Source organism: Mustelus asterias, chromosome 12 (genome assembly GCF_964213995.1).
Source record: "Mustelus asterias chromosome 12, sMusAst1.hap1.1, whole genome shotgun sequence".
Classification (NCBI taxonomy): domain Eukaryota; kingdom Metazoa; phylum Chordata; class Chondrichthyes; order Carcharhiniformes; family Triakidae; genus Mustelus; species Mustelus asterias.
Window position 1 is genome coordinate 86,847,135 of NC_135812.1, and position 18,964 is coordinate 86,866,098.

Below are 18,964 nucleotides of genomic sequence, written 5' to 3' on the forward strand. Positions count from 1 at the left end.
TCTAAAATACCTTATGGTGAGTTACTGGTATTGAAGGTCAGCAATAAAAAACAAAATAATTTTGATTGAACAGTTTGCTGTCCAAACTAACCAGGCAAACCCAACCAGCTCCTTCATAAAGGAGCTCCTTGCGGTTCTGTGGGTAGATACGCTGCACAGAATGAAAATAAGCCATACATACAGATCAGGAAAGTCCTAGATTAGCACCAGCTTTATGCTGAGCTGGTCCACCTCAGTTGTTAGTGGGAGTGACTAAATGTATTCATATTTCTTATGATTATGGAAGAAGGTTATCGGTTAGGGTTTGTGACTCTCCCAATGATCTAGTGCGCTTAGTTGACTTTGATGGAGCAAAACCAAATGTCCTCTATCCCTGCCTGGACTCAGGCTTGAAGAATACTTATTTAAATGAGATACTAAAAGATGGCAAGCACTCATGGAACTGTATCACTGCTTGAGCTATTGTCTTCTGGAAAGGAGAGAAAAAGGAGGAAAATGGGGTTAAATAATTAATTATAAAGAAAAGAATAAGAAAGTTGACTTACTGTCCAGCTCATATTGTGCTAGTGTGGAGTCACTCAGGTTCCGAACATTATACACGGCTACAGGATGTGTAATAGCGTGTAGAGACAGGTTGCAATGAACAGTGAATATTAGTGAATAACAACATCAATCAAATAACTTCCATTTAAGCAGCAGAATGCATAATTGAACAATACGTTAATAGCTTTGTGCTGGTTACTGTGAATTTATGCAGGGTTATTAAAACAAAGCTTAGACAATGTTTGAAAAAACACAGGCGACAAACTGAAAGCAACAAGTACAACGTGACATAAAACAGCAGGATGTATTGTGCTCTACAGTGGCAATAAGACACATCACCAATACAATTTTCTGTTTATTCTATCATCATTACTTTGTTGGATATAAAGCCTGTATTAGATGCTGTGTGCAGTGGGTTTCATGAGGTGATACTGCGCAATTCTACATTAGTGTGTTCTGAGAGGCCTGTGAGGCTGTTCCACATCCTCTGTTTGTATCTGTAACAGTTTAAGTCATGTGTTACAGGAGACAGATAAGTAGTTGGGAAGATTTCAATGATCACAGAAAAACATGTTGTGCAGCTAAATGTAATTAAATACTAATCTGCAGATTTTATACTAAAATCTAGCTACATAAAACAAAGGAGGAACCAAATTGTAATGTTCATTTTTTTTCCTATTTTGCATTAATGTATATTGATTTGATTATATTATAGAACAATAGATATCTCAAACATGAAATTATTACACAGATATCCAAAGATTTTACAGTTTGCTCACCTAGATTGTGGCATGCGAGAGTCATCAGAACAATTGAGTGTGGCAACTTTGTGCATAAAGATATATAAATAACATATCACAATCTTATTATTGCACAACAAAATTTTGGAAGTGTTTTTGGCCGAAGAGAACTTTTACTGCTGGGAAAAGACACATTTTCCCACTTACCTTCATGGGTTGATGCTACAGTGATACTTACATAGGAACATACAAATTAGGGGCATGAGTAATTCATTTGGCCTCTTGAGCTTTCTCCGCCACTCAATAAGATCATGTCTGAACTGATTGTAGCCTTAATTCGACTTCCTTCATACCCACTAAACTCTTTGACTCCCTTTTCAATCAAGAATCTATCCAACTCAGCATTAAAAATATCAACTACCCTGCCTCCACTGCTCTCTATGGAAGAGAATTCCACAGATGTGCAACCTTCTGATATGGGAGCTCCCATATTTTTAAACTGTGTTCCCCTAGTTCTTGTCTCTCCCACAAAGGGAAACATTCTTTCAACATCCTTTCACACTTTTTCAGCAATGTGCCTTCAGCTCAGCTGTACTGTTATATGGTGTGTGAAAATACAAATTTAGTGCCAAGTCATGTAGCTTTATGAGTTTTTTAATTCATTCACAGGACGTGGGCATTGCTGAGAATGCCAGGTTTTATAGCCCTTGACAAGGTGGTGATCGGTCACCTTTTTGAGTAGCAGCTGAAGCTGCTGGGGTCTGGGGTTATAGTGGGCAGATTGAGTAAGATTTCTTTCCCTAAAGGACATAGTAAACCAAAGGGATTTTTCCAACAGTCCAGTAGTTATATGGTTACCATTACTGATACAAGCCATATTCCAGATTTTATTTTAATTAATTGAATTTAAATTTCCTAGTTGTTATGGTGGGATTTGAACTCATATTTCCAAATCAATATTCCAGGGTGACTAGTTCATAACGAAACCAGCATTCTATCTCTGGCCTGGTTCACTTGATTCATGTTCATAAGGCTTCTGCTTTAAACAGAATGGTTTAAAAAAAGTTTACTCCAAATGTAAACTCAGCTCTTAAATTACTTCTTTTGAGATTTCAGAATAACAAAAATGCTTTTAATTTAAAAAGAATTAGAAATGTCTATCCATGCGATATGTTAATCCCAGTTTTCTTCATTACTTCCTGTGGCTGATATGATTCAGATCCAACAATCACAAGCATGTTAAAGCTCAGTTTAGATATTCTGGGGGACTGGGATGATAAACGAGGACTGCGTTTCCTGTACCAAAGAATATCATCTGACAAAATCACTTATTTACTTAAAGACTCTGTAAATTCACTTAATTTATGGTCTAAGACAACGATGTGGGAGGAGAAACCTTTAGTCACCTCTGTCCTAGTTGAAATCAAATGTATGCCTCAGAATAAAAGGACAAAATTGCAACATGCTGTGGCACCAATTCTACTGGAAGGAACTTTTTTTTAAACTGGAACAAACAGTACATGCTTTTGGAGGAGAATTACAACTGCAAATGCCAGGCTAAATTCATGCAAACTAATAAAACAACAGTGTACTGTATAGAGACAAAAACAGGCGACCTGTACACTGGTGAAACATTGAGAGGACAAAATGGACTTACGTGTGAGTTCAGACCATTTAGCATTGGGATTGCTCACACTGCGAAGGGTAAAGCTTCTGTAACTCTCATAAATTAATTCTCGGTAGCGAATCCGGTACCCTAAAAGGATTCCATTAATCTTCTCTTCTGTGGGTGGCTTTGGGGAAAAGAAATAGAATCAGCGAGCAATTTTTTTGCAAAGATTGGAAGGCAATCTGCCAATAAGTCCTATTTCACGTGATTCCATTTTGGTACACCGAAGCATAGTTTAAATATAATTCTCCAATAATTTCACAAAGAAGCATGCCATGGCCTTAACTTCACACGAAATCACTGGAATTTTAAGGCTAGGTTGATAGAATGATAGAATTATAGATTAGAAAAATTAAACGTACAGCTTTACAGAAATATCTTTAACTCACCTGCCATCGAATCATTACTGAGGTTGTGGTGTGTGGTGTCACGGAAAGAATTTCAGGTGCCTCATCTGGTGCTACGATACAAAAAGTGAAGCTTTTGTTTAAAGCTTAAGGCAGCATTATTGTGTTAACAATCAGACTTATGAAGAAACATTGCACGTGATGCTTGTGTTATAGCTTTCAGATTTTTCATCACACACATCTCCTTCAGGTGAAAATTGTAAGATTTGTGGGGGGGGGGGTTTGATGGGGAGGGGGCTTGACTGGGGGGGTTTGAGGGGGGAGGGTTCTGAAATGGGGGTCGGGTCATGCCACCCTCATGCTTGCATGATGTGTAACTGGGGGGGCGGGGGGGGGGGTTGTGACCCATGATTTGAGTGTTGGGGGGAGGTGCCACTCTTTTCTGAAGGGTTGGTGGTGCTCCCCTGGATCCTCTGCTATGGGCGGGAACTCAATTGGGGCCAGTCGGGCGGGTCTGGTCAATCCCGATTGCCTTGACACTGGTCGGGAATCCCGATTTTTGGCCAACACCCCATACTGTAGGGTATTGGGGTTCCCACAGCCCATCTCATGAGGCTGGAGAATCCAGCCCAAGGACTGTGAGAGGCGAAGAGTCCATAGGAACCCATTGTAGGGTCGAGTCACAGGTATTCCAAAAAGTGTCACTGAGCCTCAGAGAAGGTCAGTCTGCTAGAATCCGAGAGAGAGAGAGCAAATCTCTATAGTACACCACACAAAGAGCAGAATTCTCCCATACCCTCAATAGTGTGTTCAATTTTGGGTTGGGGGACCAGGAAGCCCATAAATTAGTTTTATACCAGCGTGAAGTTCTCATGGGATCATCCGCTGGTATCTGCCATGACAGATTGGGAAACACACTGGTGGGCAGCGTGAAATTGATTTGCATCCTGCTAATGGAATGCAGGTGAAGGCTCGACCAGAACCTTCCCATCACACCTGATTCTCTACGGTGCCAGTGGGAAAACATGCCAGTTCACAACATGTCTGGAACAATGTGTCTTGCAAATGCCGGGATTTACTTGAAAAATGCCTGGTGTTGCCTCCTGGAACACCACAGCAATGGGTGGCGGGTGGGAAGCATCTATTAGGTCTATCTTCCACTTCAGTGTCATCAAGGACGTCGATCTTCCAGCCTCTGTGTGTTCCTGAAGATCTGTCCTCTTTTTTCAGGAGGTCCATCTTCTTTCTTCAAAGGTGTGCCAGTGATGCTGGGCGCCTTTTAAATATGGCACCCAGATATGACGGCAGAACGTGTGCACTCAAACCCACCCTGCGACGGAATACAGTGCTAAACCCAAGGATACATAATTAATGAGATAAAGGTTGGAAGTATGGCATGGTTTCCATTGGCCTCCGCAGCGAGAAACACTCCTGTCTCCACACCACCACAGGACTTTGTCTCAGGTGGGAGAATTCTGCCCCATTAGTGCATGGGAACTTGCATTCACATTGAAGTGCCCAAGATCATAACAATTTAAATAAAGCTGGAAGATACATCTTTCTTTGGCTAGAGGGAGTGATCTGCAAGATAGCTCACACTGAAAACCAGTTCAGGGAGAAGAAGGTATCCAGCTAGAAAAGGAGCTAAGAATCCAACTTGGACTGGTCCATGAAGAATGGTAACAGACAGAAAAAAAGTATATCCGTACAGAAATATTTCAATCATTTTAAATGTTAAATGGTGGATCTTTTCTGTAGTTTAGAGTTTAAATCACCAATGGAAATGTTTAGTCAATGTTGCTTTTGGTTTGTGTTACAATAAGAGTCTTAAAGCTTGAAATCTTGTCATGTGATCTAGTCAGCCATTCGCTGGCAGCTTGAATTTCTTTTTGAAAGTCGTCAGTTGCTATGAAGATGGTAACAATATTAAAAATATCTGAAATAAACAGTGAACATGCATTAAGCTGCAAAACGCTTCAGTGAAGAATTCACAAGGAATTTTCCATGCTTAGGTTCCATATTTCTTATTTCTCATCACACGGTCTTTTTCCTCATCCTCTTTAGATTTTTCATTGTCGTACACTCTTCTTTGACTGACAGAGTAGGCAGCTAATCTACTTTCTGGCTTCCATCAAGATGGGTGCAAGGAAAGGCACCAGGACAAAAGCAGATTAATTCAACACTGTTCTGTTACAAGAAAGGCATATGCAACAATGTCTGCTAAATAAAGCAAATTGTGACTTTGTCGACTCCATGAACAATTAATATTCTGGTGGAAAAAGGATTCATACAAAGGAAGTGGAGAAGATTGTCATTTGTCCAAAATACATAATGATAATTGAACATTTGAAATGTGGGTGAAGCTTTGAAAATATTTTATGTTGACGTTTCTCTCAATCTTGCATCAAATCTTACATATTTAAATTCTTGCTAAATTCATTTGTTGGCCAGATTATACATTTTCTCACATTTTACATGGCCATGCTCTGCAATGTTTCCTGCATACTTGCCAAAAGCACATTAATATTTCAATTTGAAGTACTATTAACTTTTCACCCCTCTATAATTACCCAAATTTGAAGTGAAATAGTAAACAACAATATCTTCTTAAATTGCATCTAATTATTTATGCCACAAGTTCACAAAAATTCATTAAAAAAAATACATTTTTAAAATAAATATTTTTACTGATAACATGCTTCATAGCCAAAAAACTATGTGCTTCTTTCAAACATCTGATTTTACTCAGTTCCTACTGAAATGTTAACTGTTCAGTTACTCAGTTACCATAAAAACAGAGCTCTGACTTGTCCTTGGATCATTGTTGTGAAGCACTTTCCTTACAGAGTTGGGGGATGAAGAAAAATAAAATGTGAAATTTGATAAACTGGTACCAAAAACGCTTCAGCATGTTTTGCATCTCGGGAAGGTGTTACCAATGGTGGGAGTGTCCAGAACCAGGGGTCATAGTCTAAGGATATGGGATAAACATTTTAGGACTGAGATGAGGAGAAATTTGTTCACCCAGCGAGTGGTAAGCCTGTGGAATGCGTGACCACATAAATCAGTTGAGAGCAAAACATTGTATGGTTTCAAGAAAGAGTTAGATATAGCTCTTGGGACAAAAGGTCCAAAAGAATATGGGGCAAAGACAAGGTCAGGCTATTGAGTTGGATGATCAGCCATGATAATTATCAATGGTGGAGCAGGCTCAAAGGACAGAATGGCCTGCTCCTGCTCCTATTTTTTTATGTTTAAATAACACGTGTGGATGGGACAATGACAGGAGATTTCACAGTTTGCTAAGCAACCGAATTTTCTAAAATGCTAAGATAAAAGTAAACTAATGCAGATGAAACAAAAATAGAAAATGCTGGAAAATCTCAGCAGGTCGGAAAGCACCTATTGAGAGAGAACATCAGTGTCTTCATCAGAGCTCTCCCTCCTGATCCCTCCTGGTGTTTGACAAGGTGTTTACCAAAACTTGCTTTCACAGCCATATTTCCTTTCAGCTCTGAAGAAGAGTCATCCAGACTCGAAACATGAGCTCTGTTCTCTCTCCGTAGATGCTGCCCGACCTGCTGAGATTTTCCAACATTTTCTGTGTTTGCATTATTCTAAAATTCTAACCTGCTGCCAAAAAGCAAATGTGGAAAATGCATCAACTGCTCTGCAACAGGATGTACTACCCATAGTAACCTGTGCATGCGCACCTGATTGGAAAACTTAGACTCAGATATTATACCTCATAATGTTATACAGAGTGACCAATGTGCATCTCCAAATTTAGTATTAGATCCGTTACACTCCATCATCCCACCTCAACTTATCTTGCCTTCTCTCTTGATTTCAATGCCTTGATGTCCTCCCTTAATCTGCTACTTCATACAAACACTGCTGCCCATATTTATGACCATCTCCTCAACCTTGCCATCTCAAATGCCCTCTCCATTCTGGTCATCTTGATCACATTTTAATGCTATATCCATCGATTTCCATGTATCCTCCATCACTCACATTCTTCATTCTCTTTGCATTCAAAGTTCTTTGCTATCCCCAGAAAAGATTCTCCCCCAAGTCATGAGCTGCCTAGCCTCTGGTCCTCCATTTGCCACAGCACTTCTGTCGTTGATCTACTCCAGCACTCCTTCATCTTTCATTCCTTCTCCTCAGTACAACCCTAATTCTTGCCTGTCATGATCTTTCTGTCAGTATGGACACTATCTTTGCACCTATGTTCAAGGTGATTGAAAGTGATAAGCGCACAACTCATTTAGCCACCCGTTTTCAGATCAGGACATTTTAAGCAGCACTGGATTTTGTCCACCTCAACCAAAACTGTTCAATATTCTAGGATCACTCTGGGAAACAAAGATGGACACAATTTATTTTCTTTCTCTTCCAACCATATCCTTTTAGTTCCTTCATTGCCTTATTCTCCCTATTTATGTAGCCACCTCCAACCTTACAAAAACTTGGGGGCGATTTTACCATTTTTTGTCTAAGTGCTGGGCAGACTTGAAACTGGAAGAGTTTCAGATCCGTCTTTTGGGCGAGTTTTCAGGACCCATCATCCGCACTCTGCCTGCAAAATTCTGAGCGAGCCTGTTGCTCGCTGCAGAAGCCTGGGTGTGCGGCTTAACGTGCCCAAAAGCCTGCAGAGGGAGGTAATGCGCATCTGCAGGCCTCTGATGCTGCACATGCATATTAGCAGTAGCAGGGGTCTGATAGACAAAGAGAGAGCTGTCAGGTGCTAGTGCAGGCAGCCTGAGGCAGCTCCCTCCCCCCGCAATTGCAGGAGCCCGCAGCCCGAGATACAGCCCCGCCAACCTCCCCCCACCACCAAACCGATTGTGGACCCCCTCCCTCCTCCATCAATTGCAGCCCCACTGCCCTCCACCACCAATTGCTGCAGAGTGGCAGCGGGACCCTCCCCCCATTAGCCCCGCCCCACTGGCCCCACCCCACTGGCTGTTCCCCCCCCCCGCTGGCAGTTCCCCAATAGCCCAGCCCCCAGCACTGCCCAGTGGGCATTGCCCAGGTGCCCGGTGGGCATTGCCCAGGTGCCAGGATGGCACTGCCTGTCTGGCACTGCCCAAGGGGCACCCCCTTTGCCCTCGGCATCCCCGGGGATGCCTATATGGCCTCCGGTTCCACCGGCGAGGCCAAGTCAACTGCTCCCCATTTATGGGGAGCATGTCTATTCCTCGCCGGTGAGAACCTTTCCCAGCGCGGTCATAAAGAGGGGGGGGGGGGGGGGGGGGTGTGGTGGGGGCGAACCCAGATGTTTGAGTGCCGGGCTCGCTAAGCAGATGTTAAACATCATTAAAATAAATTTAAATATTTTAACCTTGTTTTCGCCCATTTCGGGCGAGAGGCTGACTGCGCCAGAAATCCAGCGCTCGTTAAATGGCATCGGTCACGAAAACCGGTGCGAATCGTGCTAATCGCTATTCGCCCCACTTTACTACCACATCGCGCCTGAAAAAGGGTGCAACGCAATGGTAAAATCGCCCCCTTTGTGTTTCTTATAGTGTGGTCTCTTGTGTATCCCCACCTCCTTCACGTCAAGCGATGTCATCCCAAAGTTCTAGAATTCCCTTCCCAAACCAATTCCCTCTCTTCCTTTAAGCCTCTCCTCAAAACCCAGTGGTTTGACCGAGCTTTTAGTCTAATCTCTCCTGATATTTACTTCTTTGGCTTAATGTTGATTTCTGTCTGATTATGTTTCTGGGAAATGCCTTGAGATGCTACTCAATGTTCAGGGAGCTATATAAATACAAGTTTTGTTGTAGACATGTAGCAAGTACTGCAAGAGATTGTAGTTTGCCCATGTCAAACATAAATGCTTGCTTCTGATGGTACATTTTGCCATGTTCTAGGCTGAGCACATTATTTGTGCACACAAGCAGTCTACAAAAATTGTATCCCTGGCTTATATGGACTTAAGTTTAGCCATGAGGGAAGGTATGTGATGAGAAATGAAAATGGTGATCTGCGCTTTTATGAGATTGATTTTGTACAGTTTGATTTCCTCCTTTGCCATTGATGCTGATGAATCCAACCCATAATATTCCATAGTCCTTCTACCTCAACTAGTTCTGAAATATAAAGGCAGCTTTACTGGTGAGAACGACGGGCAGTGTTAATGAATTGCACATTTCCACATTGAAGAAAGAACAATGAAAATGCATCACTACTCTCGGCAATATGCCCATGCAAGTGACGGATAAGTTTATTGTGACCTCAATCAAACAATGAGATGAAAAAGAGGTTTAGCTTGGGCTAGCTGTTACTTGTCCCAAATAATGTGCAAGTAATTTGCAAAACAGTGACCTTATGTTCCAATTGAAAGAAGTATCTGTGCTTGTAATTGGAAAGCATAGTGAACGCAACATTAGATGCTAGTCACTGACATTACAGGGAGCAATGTTGGTTGCTTCTCTGGTTGTGATGGGTCCAGTTCCTGGAGTCAAATGCAAATCCGTAGCTAACTCTGAGCCAGTAGATTTATTGAATTTTGTTTAACTTTAATTAGCATGGTTGAAAAAGTCACATTTTATCTCATCCTTCCAGAATACCAATCCTACAATCTTCTCTTTACAGCTTAAACAGTCACCTGAATAGGTATACAAGGCCTTAGCTTAATAGCTCATCCAAAGGATTGTTCCTATGCCCATGTAGCATCCTCTGTTCTCTGCTGGGTGTCAGCCTAGATTAAATGCTCACGTTAGAGATAAGTGTGCAACCAATTGTGTGAATCTCTTTTTTAGCATCAGTTGATCTTGTAGGCAGGAGCTGAGCAGTGTAGAGAGGTATTGTTGAAAAGAACTGGGATGAGCACATTAAACAACCTAGAAATGCAATCAGCAGTACAATGTGGGGACAATGATTATCTGTCAACTCCTGTTATCCACCAGTGGGCTCCTGTTCGTAATCAAATAAATGAGGTTCAACTAGCATTTAGCCACAATGCATCCCTTTCCTTAATTCCCATTTGAAATATATTGTTAAAAATGCAGAAAAGAATCACCAAAAATGTAAAATACTTTTTTTTCATCTTAGTCCTGACTTCATGGTTTAACCTGAAACTCACCAGCCTGCAACGTTGTGACAGAATCAGACTCCTCGCTATATTCACTGTCTCCGATGTCATTTGTTGCTTTCACACGGAACTTGTACGAGGTGAAGGGCTTCAACCTGTTGAAGTAATTATGGATGTGACATCATTGTGGTTCAGTAATATCAAATTAAAATATGGGGTTGGCATCTCAAATGCAACTTTTAACAAATCTGTGACCTGGTATTGTGAGACTTCTTACTCTATAACAGACTCATAGATTGTGAACCGGGCATTATTAAAGATGAATGAGGAAATAATTTTGCTCGTCATATTTGGCAGCAAATATCAATATTACTTTTTTCTGCTAATTCCTTAACATAGAATGTTTCCAAAAGGATCTGCAAATTAGATCTTGTGGATCCTAACACCAGATTGTCACGCCATCTAGGTAAAGGAGTTTCCAGTAATCTCCTGGTTTGGTCTCTCAGTGGCTCCAACTCATTTGAAATTAGTGGGTATTGCCGTGTATTAAACCTTCTCAAACCATAACCCATTTTGACACACATCTGTTCTATTTCTGTTCTATTTTTACTTCAGAAAAAAAACTGAGAAAACTAACTTTTCGAGATCTTTAGTCTCTCTTCACTAGCAGCCAAGAAATAACACGCTTGCAGTCCTTACTTAAACACTCCTAGATAGACTGAGCATTGATACATTATTAGGAATAGAGTAGGACTTGTTTGATTGTTTGATTAGGGTATAGTGAACATGAGAGATTCTGCTCTTGATCTCCAGTTGATGAAAAGTACACATTTGGGGATATCGAGTAAAGGCAGGATTGGGCTCAGGTGAGACTCCCCAGAGCCAAACAGCCTCTAGAATTGCAGCATAATGTGATTCACCTATTTGACAAGAGCATAAAGAAGTCAGTGAACAAAAGAGAAGGACAGCAGTGATTGCGTTTAAAAATAATCACAGAAAGCCTTCTCTCCTTATTTGGTGAAATGTTGAAATGGCAAGCCACAGTTTTTCCTCTGTACTTAAATGACATTGAACAGCGATGAGTGTTGTACACTGCATGAGTGAAGGAATAAAAATGTGTAACTGTACAAAAAGGATGTGGTGAGCTTATGAAGCTGCTGGCTTATTGAATGATGAAAGAATGGCTGCACCAATTCAATTGGTTTCTGTAGACCTCAACACACCTCAGCATATCCTTTGATCACAATTTAATGCCAGGGTTTTGCTTTAAGAAATAACTATTGTGCACTAATGTTGTGGCAAAAGTTAATTTACAAACCGATAAAAAAACAGAAAACAATAACTAAAGATTATTAAAATATTTCTGCAATAAATGTACCGTGTTGCAAGATAAGTCAAAAAAAATTTTTTTTCTCAAATATTTGATGTAAAAAAACAAATTCTCCCCCATTTTCATAGGAGATCCGTATTGACTCCATCTCTGACTTCAGAACATGCAATGTGTGTGTCATGCTTACATCATGTGACTGGGTTACACCTCTGGCTCTGATTTCAGGCAGGAAAACAAATGGAGGCTTTAGCATTTGTATTTTCATGCAAGTGTACCTTGTGGAAGATCATAGAAACATAGAAACTTAGAAGCAAGAGTAGGCCATTCAGCCCTTTGAGCCTGCTCTGCCATTCATTTTGATCATGGCTGATCATCAAATTCAATATCCTGATCCCACCTTTCTCCCCATATCCCTTGATCTTTTTAGCCTCAAGAGCTATATCTAATTTCTTCTTGAAATCACACAATATTTTGGCCTCAACTACTTTCTGTGATAGTGAATTCCACACATTCACCACTCTCTTCACCTCAGTCCTAAAAGGTTTATTATCCCTTATCCTCAAATCTTGGGTCAAATCATGCAAGTCAATGGCATTTTGTGAGCGCTTCACTTGAACAATTAGATTTATTTTATTTGCAACCTGCAGCTGTACAGAAAACACAGACAAGGCAATCCTAATTTTTGCTATTGATTGTGAAGTTGCTGATTTCAGCAGTAATAGAAATGAGAATGTTACAACTGGCCTAAGTACTTCTAGCTTGGGGAAGTGTAACAAATCAGTTCACATTTCCACTCCAAATTACTGAAGCAGCTGAAAAGATATGACTGTGGGCCTGACAAGTTGGTTGTGATGCTCCATATGGTTGAAAAAGGAACATAGAAATTAGGAGCCAGAGTAGGCAATTCAGCCCTTTGAGTCCACTCTGCCATTCTATATGATCTTGGTTGATCTCCATTTCATCCTAACTCCACTTCCCTGCCTTTTCCACCAGCTCTTTATCCCACTTTTGATCAAATATTTATCTATCTCTTTCTTGAATCCATCGATTGATTCTGCATCCACTGCACTCAGTCAGTTTACTGACTGTCACTGTTTAGACTCATAAATAAGGAGTGGCCACTTGGGTGAGCTACCAGAAGGCATCCAGAGCTTTTGAAAGTGGTTAATACCTTCTGGAGAAGGAGACAGGATAAAATTTAAAAAAGGGAAAATAGGCATGTGAGGTCACAAATAATTTTTCTATTTACCTTGAATAATTTGTCAATTATTCATGATTTTTAATAATATAGTTGAAACTAGTCACTTCATGTAATATCATTTATTTTGCGTGTGCTCAAAGGAGGTACAAATCTATATTTTATCTTTACTTACTTTAAAACCGATGTTTTTGCTACTCATTTGAATCTAATATGTTTCTGGTTTTCATGTTATGGCTAATTAAATACAGGAACTGACTAAGCCATGATTTGAACTTACCTAACCAGATTTACACATCTCCAGTATAACATACATTGTTTCACAATTTATTGTTACAAATACAAAGTTAATAAGATTGTTATGTTTTGGCACCATATCTTTAATTTATGATAAAATAGAAGAATGGTGTTCATGTGACCTGCTCTGAATTCTGTCTGACAAGAAGGCCTGGTTGTGATGGGGACAAGAAAGGCCAAGTAAAGAGACTTGCTGAGATGGAATAGAATGTTTTTATCTTTGGACAATAGCAAGAGCAGTTGTGCTAACAGTAGGCACACTGCTTGGCTTTAAGGCAGGGAGGAGTCGGGAAATTTCCCAGCTCAGTGCGCCCGCCTCGGGAAAAAGTGCCAGAAAAGACAGGATCGTCATTTCAGGATGGGCTGGATCACATCAACACAGTCACACTGGAGAGAGACCTTTCACCTGCCCCACATGTGGGAAGAGATTCACTCAGTCATCCCATCTGCTGAGTCACCAGCAAGTTCACACTGGAGAGAGAGAGGCCATTCTGAAGCAATTTTGTTTGCAGATTGACATTTCTTATAGTTGCAAAACTGAACCTAAAGCTACATTAAACAAGGAAGAGTTCCTGCTCTGCTTCAAATCCTTTCAAATCAGAATTTATTCAATTTTAATTATTCAATAATAACTGCAGAATTGATGAAAAGATTGAACAAGAACATCAGCGACTATAAATGTGCAGCAGTCCCTAACTTAATTTTTCAATAGGGTTTAATAATTGCTACTTAATAATCCCTGACTGTCGCTTTCCTGATTTAGTAACTTAGAGCAAATCTGGATTTACAGCTATTTCAGGAAATGACCAAATCAAAATTGTTAGCATTATTAATTTAACATCACAGCTGATCTTTCATGGTCCTGCTCATGGTTAATTTAGGGTCTGGAGCAGTTACTAAAAATAAACATATGGCCTGTGACTTAAGGTCATTACTCAGGTACTCCCTGCCAGGAAATATCCTAAATAGGCATATTGTAAGGTCAGTTGAAGGCCAATTGTTGAGGAAATCTTCTGTAATTTGGCAATTATCTGGAGAAACTGTGACACCTGTCCTTGACCTCTCTTTAGGGACACCTGTCCTTGAAGACAGGGAGGTTTATCAAGGATAGAGAAACCAAGAGAAGATTATTGATTTTCCTTCAATTTTGTTTCAAAAATAGTTGTTCCTTGAAGTGTGGCATTTCAAGTACAGTAGTTACATACAAAAAACAAGCTTTTTTAGAAATAGTGTTTTTTATGAAAAAAGAATTATGAAGAAAAAGCATAAGCACAGAAATTTCAATCTAAACATTACTTAATAAGTGATTTTTAACACCATTTAGTCAATCTAAAATACTGCAGTAAGATTCATTGACTAAATGAATAAGTCAGTGGGCAGAACTTTACGAGAATTAGGCAGAGTGTCAGTTCCAGTGTGAAAAGTGGAATGATTCCCGCCAACGCCATTGACGTGATTTCTGTCAGAATCTTATGCCTTATTAGGAAAACAATTTATCCACACGAAAATCATGCCACACTCATGCTGTGCTCCCTCTGATTTGCCTGCCCTGCCATAACCTAGTGCTGTAATCATTGGGGAACTCCATACAAATGACTCCACAGCACTTGTTCCAGATCTATCCCAGGGGATGGCAGCCAAGAAGTCCGCAGGAAGGAAGCCCTGACCAGAATGCTAGATGGTGTGCAGCAGAAGTGGGATGCACTTGGCCCCTGCTCCAGAAGAAGACCTTCCAGCAAGGTCACCACACCGGCCGGGGATGCAGTGGCAGCCCTTGTGAGTGCCGGCTCACTGCAAAGGAGAATGGGACAGCAGTGTCGGAAGAAGATGAACAATCTTCTTCACTCAGCCAAGGTAAATGAACCACTTCCAGTCTCTCTCTGGACACCCTCGCACACCTCTCCATCTCTCACCCAGCCACCTCGGGGATTGCCAATACCAGGCACAAGGCCCTCCTCCCACAATCACCATGTTCCTCCAGTAGCTGCTGGCTCCTCAAACTCCAGCTCCCACTCAAGCCCCATGCCTGCCACACCTCATCACCATCTTCAGTCTCATGACTCCTGCCTTTACTCTCCTTGTATGTGTTATTGTGGGACAAACTCAACCATAGTAAGCATGAGCAGGCACAGTCAGCCGGAGTCATGCTGACCCTCCTTTATCCTCTGTAATGCATTCATGCCATCTCCCTTCTCTTGCAACAAAGCCGTTGAACAGTCCAGACCATCCTCACGCCCCCTGGACCCTCTGGACATGAGCAGCTCTGAGGGAGACTTTCAGACTTCCCCACTGGAGCTGTGTCACAGATGTCACCCGCACCCGGCACCAAGGCAGATACTGACACCTCGGTGGGTTCACTGAGTAGGCAGACTTCTGGGTCACTCACTGCTGAGCACCTCACAGTTGAAGATCCACAGCAGGCAGAGGCAGGGAACTGCCACTCAGAGGGATGCTGGCGGCCAAGACTCTGCTGGGCCCCTGCCCAATGATGTGCCCCTAGGTCCAGTCATTCCAGAGCTGATGGAACTGCAAAGGCAGAGTCGCAAGCATCAGGAAAGGATGACTGAATCCCTCCGTGGACTGAAAGGCTGACTGGAGGAGTCCCATTGCTTTCTGTCCAACGAGATGGTGCCGTCACTTCCGCGCACTGTGGCCATCACTGCAAGGGCTGCTTCTTCGGTAGAGACCTTGGTGCAGACTGTGCTTTACATGACAGGAGATGTCTGCACCATGGCTCAGCTCATGACCCCCATGTCTGAGGGCATGTGCTCCATGGTGCAGGGATCCAACTCCATGGTGCAGGGATCCAACTCCATGATTCAGGGATCCAACACCATGGTGCAGGCATTAGTGGGAATTCACAAGTGCCTGCGCCAGAGGATGGTGAGGCTTCTGGACCTCACTCCAGCTACCCCTCTATCCCATGGAAGAGTAGTGGGGCCCTCAGGCACCTGAAGGGATGAGGATCATTTGGAGCATAGCCTGGGACCTTCCACCCACGAGACTCCAGGGGTGTCCAGCCCATCTGACTCCACCTCCATGTGAGCAACATACTTCCAGCCCCACACACCGAGGAGGGCAACACTGCAACACTCATGCTGCCTGAAAGCAGGACAGGACCCATAAGGTCCAGGTCCACCATGGACGTCCACCAAGCTCTATTCTCTATCTCAATGCCATAATCCCACTCTCTCCCCATATCCCTCCACACGTTTTGTGTCTCAAAATCTATTTCCTTCTTAAATATATTCAATGACGCAGCTTCCACAGCGTTCTGTGGTAGAATATTCCACAGGTTCACCACCTTCTGAGTGAAGACATTTCTCCTCATCTCCATCCTAAATGGCCAACCCTATCCTGGGCTATCAAAATCCCACTTCCGTGAGGCAGCTGGTGATTCAAATGGCCGGCTTCCCCCACGAATCACGCATGTGCAAATCCTGGCCTGACTACTGAAGATGGGAAATGCTGGGTGTGGGAATTTTGGGCAATTTGTGGGACTTTTGCCATGACAAAGAGCCTCTCCTTCAGGATTGTTAACAGGAAACATGATTATGCATTTTTTACACATTAACACCTTGGAACTGTCCAAGGATGGTAGATGAGTTGGCATGGAGGAGGCAATGGCAAAGGGTAGTGGATGAAGCACATGGGTCGGCACTAAGGTCACATGGGGATATGAGAGCCTTTCCATCATGGCAAAAATCTGGGCCTAAGTCTCCTAAGGATTGAAACCTTTGTCCTTGTAATCCCATATGTGGGTTTGTGTGTTCAGGTATAGGAACCCAATAATATACATCTCATTGTATGCCACGTGGGTTGCCCCCCATATTCTCCTAGGTTTCCCAGAAGATGAGAAATATCACACCAACAGCAAAAGCATTTAGACAAAATAACTGATCAATAAATACTGAAACAGTACAATACATATAAACAATACATTTTGAACCTGTCAGTAAGGCGTTAAAAGCTTTGATAAGGGAAGTTCAAATTGTTTTGGTTCCAAGTTTTGACGATAAACAATTCAATTTGTACCGAGCACAACAGTTTGTATGTACCCTGGTTATTTTACAGATCAACCAATCTGGACATCTCCCATTCTTAACTGCCTAAAAAGTAAGGGCAAAAATCTCCCTATTTTGTCACAACCCCCTCTTGAAATTTTGACCATCTTTTGTAAACATTAGCACTCACCTGTCTACAAGATATGTAGTAGACTCGTGGCTCACAGAAGCTGAGTGGAGTGACCAGTTTCCATTAGGTAGCTCCAGAGTTTGGATGGTGTAGTACCTAACTGGTGACAGACCGTCACTGCCTGGTTCCCAGGACAGCAGCACACTACGTGACTGCACATCCTGCTGCTGTATGGAAGGTTTGCTGGGCGGTTGCGGGTGAGCTGAGGACGGAAGGAAAACGTTTAGAGAGCAAGCTGCTTTTTACACATTTTATCATTGAATCTTGCTGCACAGAAGGTGGCCATTCACTATCCAATTAGCCCCACTCCCCTACTCTTTCCCATAGCCCTGCATGTTTCTCCTTTTCAAGTATGGGTCCAATTAATTTTTGAAAGATACTATTGAATCTGCTTCTACCGCATTTACAGGTAATGTATTCTAGATCATAACTTACATTCTACTTGTTTCTCAAGTATTACAGAAATTTCAGGAAATCGAAACAATGAAAAGTGTCCCATGGGGAAACAATTAAAAAGTTATATATAATTTTCTCTGGCATGATACTGTAGGAATCGGAGATTTTTAATTATGTTTCATTCTCTGCGATGTTTATAATTCCATGCTGCCAGCCTTTTGCTTGTGAAGTTAAAATGGTTTAGGCCATGAAGTTTTCTTCTGAGAAAAATGCGGAGCATTTTCTACTGTCACTATCTTGCATTTTCCAGTGGAACAGTTCTTTAAGGCATTAATCCTTCTTTGAAGGAAATATATGTCCACCTCACCCTTGAGTCAAGAGCTGGTAAAACTCCTTGTAGGGAATGGTTTTTCCAAGTCATTCAAATTGATTTCAGCCACAAGCTTCAGAGGAGCAAGTGCCCCCAATCCTATCAGTTTAAGATTAATTGAAATTCTAGTTCCTGGGGTAAAAGGACAGTGTTTTAAACCATTGTAAGAGAGCTGCTTATTTCACATAACTTCTGCTTAGTGTATCAGTTTGAGTTACACTATATGATTGTCATTCTGTTAAGTTTCCACGGATCTTTGTCATCTCCCAGGTTTCCAAATTTCTCACTCATTTAGCATTTGATTTGAAAATAATAAGGGGAGGCAGTGGCGTAGTGCTATTGTCACTGGACTAGTAATTCAGAGACCCAGGGTAATGCTTTGGGGATCCTGGTTCGAATCCCACCATGGCAGATGGTGAAATTTGAATTCAATAAAAAAATCTGGAATTAAAAGTCTAATGATAACCACAAAACCATTGTCAATTGTCAGAAAGACTCATCTGGTTGACAGATGTCCTTTAGGGAAGGAAATCTGTTGCCCTTACCTGGTCTGGCCTATATGTGATCCGAGACTCATAGCTATGTGGTTGACTCTTAACTGCCCTCAGGAATGGGCAATAAATGCTGGCCCAGCCAGCGACGCCGACATCTCATGAACCAATAAAAAAAAGTAGGTATATATTTCCACAAAATAAGCAGATTCCAGGGTCAAACTGATATCAATAAAGGGCACAACATTTCCTTTAACGTCTTCTATTAGGGTATTCAAATCTTTCAATGTGTCAGTGACTTGGAAAACATTTCAAGGACTAAGATCTATTCTAGAGAATATACT

General features: G+C 41.7%; 1 protein-coding gene across 1 annotated transcript in view; it reads right to left on the minus strand.

Moving 5' to 3' along the window:
- The window catches only part of sdk2b (sidekick cell adhesion molecule 2b), a 939,592-nt gene that overhangs the window by 149,541 nt on the left and 771,087 nt on the right, over positions 1-18,964 (minus strand). Inside the window, exons 30-34 of the mRNA XM_078225548.1 lie at positions 17,364-17,565; positions 10,396-10,499; positions 3,342-3,412; positions 2,941-3,076; positions 546-602 (exon numbers count right to left, since the gene is read on the minus strand). Coding sequence (XP_078081674.1) covers positions 546-602; positions 2,941-3,076; positions 3,342-3,412; positions 10,396-10,499; positions 17,364-17,565 — 570 coding nt within the window. The remainder of the gene's footprint in view (positions 1-545; positions 603-2,940; positions 3,077-3,341; positions 3,413-10,395; positions 10,500-17,363; positions 17,566-18,964) is intronic.